Raw genomic sequence first — 9,806 nt, 5'->3', positions numbered from 1 at the left:
TATTTAGCCACCTAAGTACTGATTTAAGAGCTTAACTTCAGACATTCAGTTTCACATGGGGTTGCAATGCCACTCAAATTAGGCCTGGTCACCCCTCCATCCAGGTGGAGGGAAAGCTGAGCCACATGGTATTGTGGCCTAGCACATGAGGAGTCTGTTCCGGTACGGCAGAGCACTGGGGATTCTGCTGATCCACTCCTGGCAGCACCGGCTCATGCACTATGAGATGGGAGACTCCCCAGCCAAGGGAGACGTGGGTTTCCAGAAGGAGAAAGGGGTGGGGGGGGATGAGCGAGGACCAGAATAGGGTCCCTGATGGGAGGGCAGCAGGAACCAGAATTCCCTCCCTTGCCCCCAAGAAATATCTGAATTGGCACCGATTAAAAAAAGGAGACTAAGGGTATGTCTACACCAGAAACACTTCAGCAGCGCAGCTGAAGTGCTGCAGCTGCACCACTGTAGCACTGTAGTGTAGACACCACAGAGATGGAAGTCACTTTAGTAAATCCACCTCTCCAAGAGGTGGCAGCTAGGTCAATGGAAGAATTTTTCCATTGACCTCGTGGTGTCTACACCAGGGCTTAGGTCAGCTTAATTACATTGCCCAGAGTGTGCAATTTTTCAGAGCCCTGAGCAATGCAGTTAAGCTGACCTAACTTTGTAGTAAAGACCAGGCCTAAGATTAGTGATTTACAAATATGTTTTTAAAATGCAAATATGCTCACGACTCAGGCATTTTTGTAGTCATTTCTATTCCAATTGAAATCAGTGTTTCTGAAAGGTCGTCAAATTGACAATCCTGGAAAATGAAGCCCTTTAACCACAGAACAGGTACAGAATGACAATAAAAATTTCCACAATCCTTTTCCAAAAAAACATATTAGTATGATTCCTTCTCTGTGCTCATTCAACCCTTTGGCCATCTTTGATGAGATTACCAACGCCTTTCTTCTAGGATGTGGTCTGGAACTACCAACTCTTTTCATTTTTCACAATCAGCTAGACTGGACTGATAACTAGAGACAAAGGCTCTATGTCTCATTACTAATTCCTTGTGCTATTGAGTCCTCCCAAAGAAGTCATTTGGGAAGGCCTTATTTTGATGTCTAAAGCAAAAAATTCCAGAATATATTATTTGAACTTCTTGCTTGACAATGTAAATATTGTAATGAACTGGCTAGTTTATGAGTGTGTATTAGTGTGTGCCACTGCCCTCTACTAGCTGGTATCTGAACTACTCATCTGTGTGTCATAGGCCCTCTCATGTTTTTAGCTAACAGAGATTTTCTTTTAGTTTATGTGGTAGAGGCCTGCGTTATTGGACCAGTAGGTTTTGAGTTCTGTTCCTCTTGTCATTGAGAAATTCCGGTGGACTATGTTGTACATCTCCTAATTTCCCAGAATAATTCCCTTTTCTTCTATAGGGCAGTTAATGTTATATTACAGCCTAAAACATGAGCATTTTCTAAACAACTAAAATAATGGCTGTCTACTACTCAGTATCTGTCCTTTATCTCTGATTTATTAGCAAGTGTTACCCTTTCACATTAAGGATTATATACTGTATCTCTTTCACAATAGTCAAACCATATAGGCAGAACAGACAGCTGCCTAATGCAGCAAAATATTTAGGGAGTGTTGATTGTCTAAATTACATACATTCTCCACTTTGTCTAGGGCAGCAAATATCTGGGGACCTGGTAAAACCACAGGAAGGTTGTTTTAAATAGCTTTGCATGTAAAATATAGTAGAAATCCTACTAAAGCAAACTGTATATCTAATAAGATTTTTATACTAAATACATGACTGAGTCTAACATATTTGCTGAGGATTTATTATGAAAGACATGTATTTATATATTTAGAATGTCTACTATATGTCCATCCAGCAATGTTCTTAGAGGGTTAACATTTAAAAACAATAATTTTATCTTACAAATATAGCAAACTCTTAACTCACCTGTCAGGAGGTGAGTCGGGAACTCATACCCTTCTCAAAAACCTGGGGAAACAGATAAGTATTGCAGTATGCCCAGAGACCAACGGGGTGGGGGAAATTAATGGGTAAGAGCAGGACCAAAAGGAGACTGCTATAATTAATAGACACTGGGGGATATGAGACCCCATTTCAATTAACAGGGAGCTGGAGATCAACGAGGGGTTCAGATCATCAAGGTTATACACTACTACGGTAGGTTCAGTGGATATTAATCCTTGGCATGCCCATCCCTGCAACGAGAAGAGCGAGTGTTGCTGTTCGAGCCTGTCTTCAACCTGCACAAAGGGGAGCGATTACGTGCAGCTCGCAAGGTTTATGGGCCAGGAGGCAGATCAAAGCAAGTAACCACCATGACTTGCTCTCCGCCACATCCTGTTCTTCACATCACTGAGTCATCGCTATTGAGCTGCTTACCTCCCCAGCAGCCCCTAAAGCTCAAATTAGCAGCCTGCAGGCTTCGAGCGGCAGCTGCAGCCCCCCCATTGCTCTGCCCAGTACCAGCGCCAGGCGCTTGGCTGTCTTGCCTCCCTTCCTCCCGCAGGCAGGCCCAGGCTGCCATTCATTGCAGAGAGGCGGTACTGGGGGAGAGAGTGACCGGGGCAGCCCCGCCCCTGTGCACCAGGGAGAGAAGGAAGGGGGAAGAGAAGAGAGAGGAGGAGAGAAACAGGAAAGGCGGGGTAAGGGGGTGGAGGAGAGAGGGGAAAGGCAGCAGCACGACAGACACCCTGCAGCAGCTGGAATCTCCCCGCTCGCCTCCCCCCAGCTACAGCAGCGGCAGGGGAGAAGCCAGAGAAGTTTCCGAGCAAGTCTGATTGGTTCGGGGGGAGCTGGAACACGGCCCCCCACTTGTGCTCCCTGGCAGTGAGACTGACAGGGAGCCCGGGGAGCTGCCCGCCGCGTGGGGTGCGCAGGAGGAGCTGCGATGAAGCCCTGCGAAGAGGAGGGGCTGGGGGCTGCGGCCGGAGGGGACCCCTGGAAGGAGTGTATGGAGGCGGCGGTGCAGCTGGCGCGGCGGGCTGGGCAGGTTAGCAGCAGCAAGAGCCCACACTGATACTTTTGTACTTGCCTCGGTCTTCTCCCTTTCCCCGGTCACAGCTTGGGGATAGCATGTGTAGGGGCAAGCGAGAGCCATTCCTTTCCTCCCCCTCCGGCTGCCCCTGCCCCTGCCCCTGCCGGGTCAGTCACTTCCCCCTTCCAGGGAATGGAGGGTCCGCACTTGCAAGATCATCACGACGTGTGCTGCAGTCCGCAGAGAGTTTTCAGCGGCTCTCTCCCTACTACGGTCCCCCAAATAAACGCCCCTTTCCGGGGTGAGGAAATCTTGCTTGCAAGGGTTAATAATGCTGCTGGAGTGGTCGGGACCGTGCCCTGCTGTGTGCTGCAGGCTACGCGCCTGTGCACTCAGCACTCTAACCTGTTGGTGCCTGCGGTGTTAACGAGGGCGGGCGGAGGAACAGGCCGGGGGGAAAGAGTTGCAGGAAAAATCTCTGAAGGGGAGGGGATTAGTGTAAGAGGCGGTAAGAGAGCCAACTGGGTCGGGTCAAATGCAGTGACAAAGCTGCCTTACATCGATCCAGGTCACAGAAACGTCCCTTCGTCACCAACTTATAAATGACATACTGTAGTGTATATATTTTAAACACCCGCAGGAACGTTTTAAACAATTACACTAAGTAGCTGGAAAAGCTTATTGTAAAGCATATTGGCTCTAGATGTTTTTGTTGAGGTAGAGACCTGCCATTGCATGCTGCACATAGGCTGAGTTTTCAGCATCGTGTTGAATATCAATGAGGGATTTTGCTTTCACATAAACTGAGCATAGGTGATATTTTTAGCAAACATGTAGCAATGCGGCCTTTAGTCTATCATTTTGTTTGTTTGTTTGCAGGCTTTAGCAGCCTGAACTGCAAATATTCAAGCCACCAATAATGATCTTTTAGATGAATGGCATCATCATACAGTCTTCTTGAGGAAAAATGAGAATGCAGTAATGATATACCGTCTTAGTAGGATATTTAAGGGAAATTCCACCATCGGAGTGTTTTTTCACATTTCAAAATAATTTCAGAATGTATCTAAAATAATGGTCTATGGTTAAGGGGTGGTTTGGGGTGTTTTGTTTTGTTTTAATTCTCTAATTAACAGTATGAAGGAAAAGGCTCCAATACACACTCCAGAAGCAGACATATTTTGTGACTGGGAGCATTGTTTATATTTAAAAATAAGATTAGAATGATTTGCCAAAGCAAACATGTTTTAATGTATTTTCTTTCCTAGTAAGAAAAAAGCATCTTCACATGTATTACTGTAATATTATTAGTATATACAGTGATAACAATGCTGGATTATCACATGTATTACTGTAATAATACATGTATTACTGTAATATTATTAGTATATACAGTAATAACAATGCTGGATTATGGGGAATTGAGGATACTTCATATCATGATGCATATATCCAAAATATGTTATATTTCCATTTTATAAAAGGTAGGGTTTCTCTCTGAGAAAGTGAGTGTGTCAAAGATATTTAGCTGAATGACTGGTTTCTTGCCTGCTATTATCTTCTTGCTTTGCCAGTCTTCTCACAATGGGGCAGATAAAATAAAAGTCACTGCAGATTTACAGTGGTGTAAATAAAGAATTGTCAACATTTAAAAGTTTTGCCAGCATAGCTGTGCCGGTTAGAAGTGTGAAAAAAATCACACCCCTAACCAAAACAGCCATGCCAGAAAAAGCTATAATGTAGATATAATTGTACCAGCCAAAAAGTCCTTTTGCTATTATAACTTACTCTGCACGGGAAAGTGATTTAGGATATCATAACAAAAGAACTCTTTTGCAAGTATCACCATCTCCATGGGGGAGAGCGGGTATAGCAACAAATCTTTTTTAGTGGCCTTAGGTCAATATCTGTCTCAATCTGAGAGTTAGGGTATCTCTACACTGGATAGTAAACCCAGGTCTGTGGGATCCACACTTGCAGACCTATTCTTTCTAAGCTCATGCTTGAGCATCCACACTCCATTGCTGTTTGAATCTCATGTACATGCCAGCAGGTACACTCTCAGTATGAAGACCCAGATCAGACCTTGCTGTTTCTTGGGCATAACTCAGGGTTCTTAGCACCTTTGGTAGCCATGGCTGCTTTAGGGCTTGATTCATAGTGTATTGCAGGAATCGGCAACCTTTGGCGGGCCGGGCCGGTTTGTTTACCTGCCGTGTCTGCAGGTTCGGCCGATCGCGGCTCCCACTGCCCACAGTTTGCCGTCCCAGGCCAGTGGGGGCTGCGGGAAGCGGCACGGGCCGAGGGATGTGCTGGCCGCCGCTTCCCGCCCTGGCGGGCCGCATGCCAAAGGTTGCCGATCCCTGATGTATTGTGAGAGAACATGTCCGTTCATCCCTTGGGACTTGACCAGAAGTGGTTTGAGCCAATGCATCCAGCAGAGCCATTTGGGTCCACATGCTCCTAGCAGCCAGAGTTGTCAACATGGATCACCGCCCAGTGGAAGAACTTCTCCAGGTCATGCTTTCACTCCTATTTCGGGAGTCAGCCAAAGCAACTGTGAGAAGTTGGTGGACATTTTGGAAGTGGTATTTGTCCTACCAAAGGCATCTCTTGGAGGGGAGTACTGAAATCCAGATTATGGATTTCTGCTAGAAGTTAATCAGAACTACATCTTCTGGGGCTTCCTGTTTGTTTTTTTGTTTTTTTGGGGGGGGGGGGGTTGTTTGTTTGTTTTGGTAAAAACCTTAAGAATGAGAATTGAAAGAGGAAATTCATCAGTCTCCATGGAATTGTTTTTTAAAAGGACATGGTATTCTTCTTCTCAAAGATGTTCATCCATGTTTAGCAGAGGAGCCCACAAACATATCCACCAATGGGAATTTTTTTAATACTTTTGGACTAGTGTCTCCAAAAGTCAGAAGGCTGATAAAGAAATAGTTACATGAATATGTGTCATAGTGATGCTGTCTGATCTGGGAATGTACCTGCTCCAAGTCGTGGATCTCATGCTTGAACCCATTGTTTAGCTCTGCTTACGTATATTACATATGTGGGTCTGTGCCGTGCAGTTTGGATCCATTTACTTTGGAGGGGCATGGGAGCATGGATTCAGTATTTTAATTTGGGCCATTTTCTGTGCATAACTGGCCTGTATTGAAATCCCTCCCCATTCACTATACCTGTGGATTTACCATGGACTTTCTCACATCCTTCTTCTGTTGAGTACTCTATTACCAAATCCTGCTTACTTTATTCATGTAAGTAAACCTACTAACTTTGGGGTGACTTTTTGCATAAGTTAAGTAAGTGGGATTAGGACCTGTTGTGGGGTTGTAGCTGCACTGTAGCATTCCCTGCTGGCCAAGCATGGCAGAGCAGGAAGTCCCCTGCCTCAGTTTCCCTCCCCAGGGCAGATTTTCTTGGCTTGCCAGACACCGGTTTGTTCTGGAGAGGTGGCTTAGCCCTCCAACCAAATAACAAACAAAACTTATCCCCTTCCAGGGTAAGGAAAGTCCAACTGAAAAAGTCCCAACAAACAAAAAGGTTCTTCTGCCCTTCAAGGGCTTCTCTTTAGCCCACTCTCTGGGCCCTGTTCCCAATCCTTTTGTGGGCTTGCTGTGCGAGTCTTTCTGGCTCTGGGATCGAGCATTCAGACCCCAGTCTGATTCCCCCGGAGTACTATTCTCAGACCCTCCTGGGCTCTGTTCCTTGTGTCCTTCCCTGCTCTGGTATAGAGCACTGGGGCCCCTAGAGTATTTGGCCTCCTGCAGACTAAAGTTTAGGGCCTTCCACAGGAACCTTCCCACTCATAGTGGTTCCAACTCCCATATGAATCTCATAAGGCCCAGATGTCCATTAAACTGTCACATGGGCATGGCCCTCCTTAGTCCCACCCCCACAGGCTCGGAAGCAGCTAATTAATAATGACACAGATGTGGCTGGCCTCATCTCATACGTTTGCTATTCCAACAGTACTGGACAATATGGATCTGATCTATTTTCATTTACGCTGTGTAAATTGGGAGAAACGTCAGTGAAGTCAATAGAGTTACACCAGTGTAAAACCAGGGGTATGTTGACACTAGCTGTGCCACTGTAGCATTTCTGCATTGCTGCAGCTGCGCCACAGTAGTGTGGACACTTACTATAGCAATGGATGGGTTCTTCTGTCACTGTAGATAATCCACCTCTCCAAGAGGTTACTAGCTTGACCTAGCAGTGTCTACACTGGGGCTTAGGTTGGCTTAATTACATTGCACAGACTGTGAAAGTTTTCACAACCCTGAGCAATGTGGTTAAGCTGACCTAAGTTTGTAGTGTAGACCACCCCCAGACGTGAGGTCCTGAGAGAAAAATTAGGCAATGTATATGTCTAGTATGTTAATGTTTCCATATGTTTTTAAACTGTACAAGGAGAAAGCTGCCAGACAGAATTAGGTGTGAAATCCTGGCCCTAGTGAAGTCAATGGCAAAACCCCCATTGACTTCAGTCGGGCCAGGATTTCACCTTATCTGTTTTGTCTTTCTGTGACATTTTTAGGGTATCTTGTAGTGAAACATAGGCAGGCTGATTTTAAAGAATAATTTTATTTTGGGGAATGACACTTGTCCAAGCATTCAGTATTTAGGGTTTGATTGTGCCATTAAGGCACAGCCCATTTTGAGGGGCATTCCAGAGCCATGCTGCGGGGAGGCACAATCCTTCCTGAAACTCAGGTGTGCCAGGCAAGTGCATACCGTGTACCATCTCTTAGGAGGTTATAGCATGATCCCCCCTCCACAGCCTATTGCTCTACTGTGTGGTATGGCGGGAGATGAAGCCATGGCCCTGCCGCCTCTCCATTCCCTTTAAGGTGGCTTGAACTCCCAGAGATGCTAGATGGGAATAGTCTCTGTCATCCCCTATACTAACACCATGATTATGTCAGACTCTTAAGCATGGGCACCTTGTATCTTCACTTCTCTCTGCCCTTTGTGCAATCACACAAGGGCCAGGCGCAATCTACCTCTTAGTGGTGCAATGAAGTGTTGATATATACTTCTCTAAATTACTGGGCTGTTAGATCAGCAACTAGGTATTATCTGTCGTTCCCTATAAAAAGAAACAGTTACAATATGGACAAACTGTAATCTAATGAGGATGATTAGTGTAATACTTGTATAGCCAACATATAATTGCTCAGCTTGGTTGCCAGTTTCATTACACAATACTGGGGGCGGGGGGCGGGGGATGAGCTATTTTTATGTCATTTACACATTTTGTGGTCCGTGAATAGATTTCACTTAACTGTCATAGCTCTTATCATCTTGAAGGACTTTTACGTGACTCCACACCTAATTTGGAAGACTAGCCAAATGCATTAGGTGATTATATTCGGCCATTTAAAATGTATTTAAATCAAGTGTTCTGTAAAGAGTCAAACCTAATGGGATTCTGTTGTACATACTCTGTATTTTTTTCATCATTTGGCCAGATTCTAATACTTTTACCCAGGTTTGAAGTACTTTACTCCACAAGTAGTCCCACTGACTTCAGTGGACTAGTGCAAGGTACTCTTCAGCATAAAGAATTTGGCCCAATATGAGATACTTGATCAATTTAATTTTATGAAGAACAAATGCTGTTCTGTTTATAATGCAAAAAATGTAAGCATGGTGAGCTCGGGTATGTCTACACTTACCGTGGATTGAGGCTGCGGCGATCGATCCACCGGGAGTCGATTTAGCGGATCTAGTGAAAACCTGCTAAATTGACCACAGATCACTCTCCCTTCGACTCCGGTACTCCACCGGAATGAGAAGCATAACATAAGAGGATGCGAGAGTTTCTCCTGTCGACGCAGCACAGTGTAGACACCGCAATAAGTCGACCTATGCTACGTTGACTCCCGCTACGTTATTCATGTAGCTGGAGTTGCGTAACTTAGGTCGACTTAACCCCGTAGTGTAGACCTACCCCTAGTTTCTGACTTGGATTTCAGGTGCAAGTGGGTGAGATGGAGTAAGAACCCCTCTCTTTAGCAATTTATGCAGCTTACACAGACCTTGGATCTGTTGTCCATATAAGAGGAACGGGGATAGGCAGAAAACTGGCAGAACCTAGGCCACACCCCCATACACACACACACAACCCCTGGCTAGAGTCATTTGAGCCTGTACAGATGGGGTAGTAATTTACTATTGGCACATCCCAGGAGCAAGGAGAAACCAGGAAAGGAACTGAGACTCAGCGGTGTGTCTCTAAGTCAGAACGCCTCCTGGTGCAGACCAGTTTATGTACTTTCTTCTCCTTGCTCAATCTAGTCCTGTGTTAAGAAAAATAAATAAATATTTAATAACGTCATACAAATGAGAACTCTTAATTCACTTGACTGCCTTATGACTTTTTGGGGACACCATGAGAGTAGTAATTTAGCCCCTAATCCTATAAATACTTACTCATAATGGTAACTTTACACATGTGAGTGAGCCCATTGAATTTGGAATCGTTCACATGTGCACAGTTACTCATGTGTAAAGTTCTTAAAAGGTTGGGGCCTTGACATCGTGCACACACAAGGCACTAAGTTAGCTAAAGAGGTTCATTACCACCAGGAAAACAGGGCAGTACGTAAGGAAATAAAGGAGTTTTCTGCAGTAAACATTTTGCCATGTAATAATACAAAAACTTTTGTGTACCATCTTCAAAGGTAAAAATATTAATTAATCTTTAAACTCCTTTGTGAGCTAGGGAAATAAGTACACCTCTACCCCAATATAACGCTGTCCTCGGGAGCCAAAAAATCTTACCGCGTT

The 9,806-nt window shown here is 44.9% G+C and overlaps 1 protein-coding gene across 1 annotated transcript in view; it reads left to right on the top strand.

The window, feature by feature from the left end:
- Window positions 1-2,732: 2,732 nt before the first annotated feature.
- Window positions 2,733-9,806, top strand: part of IMPA2 (inositol monophosphatase 2) — a 33,287-nt gene continuing 26,213 nt past the window's right edge. The window contains exon 1 of the mRNA XM_024212586.2: window positions 2,733-3,023. Coding sequence (XP_024068354.1) covers window positions 2,922-3,023 — 102 coding nt within the window. The 5' untranslated portion in view covers window positions 2,733-2,921. The remainder of the gene's footprint in view (window positions 3,024-9,806) is intronic.

Source organism: Terrapene carolina, unplaced genomic scaffold (assembly GCF_002925995.2).
Source record: "Terrapene carolina triunguis isolate 2854851 unplaced genomic scaffold, T_m_triunguis-2.0 Scaffold58, whole genome shotgun sequence".
In the NCBI taxonomy this organism is placed as follows: Eukaryota; Metazoa; Chordata; order Testudines; family Emydidae; genus Terrapene; species Terrapene triunguis.
Note: the sequence above shows the minus strand (reverse complement) of the source record. Positions and strands in the feature narration are given on the sequence as shown.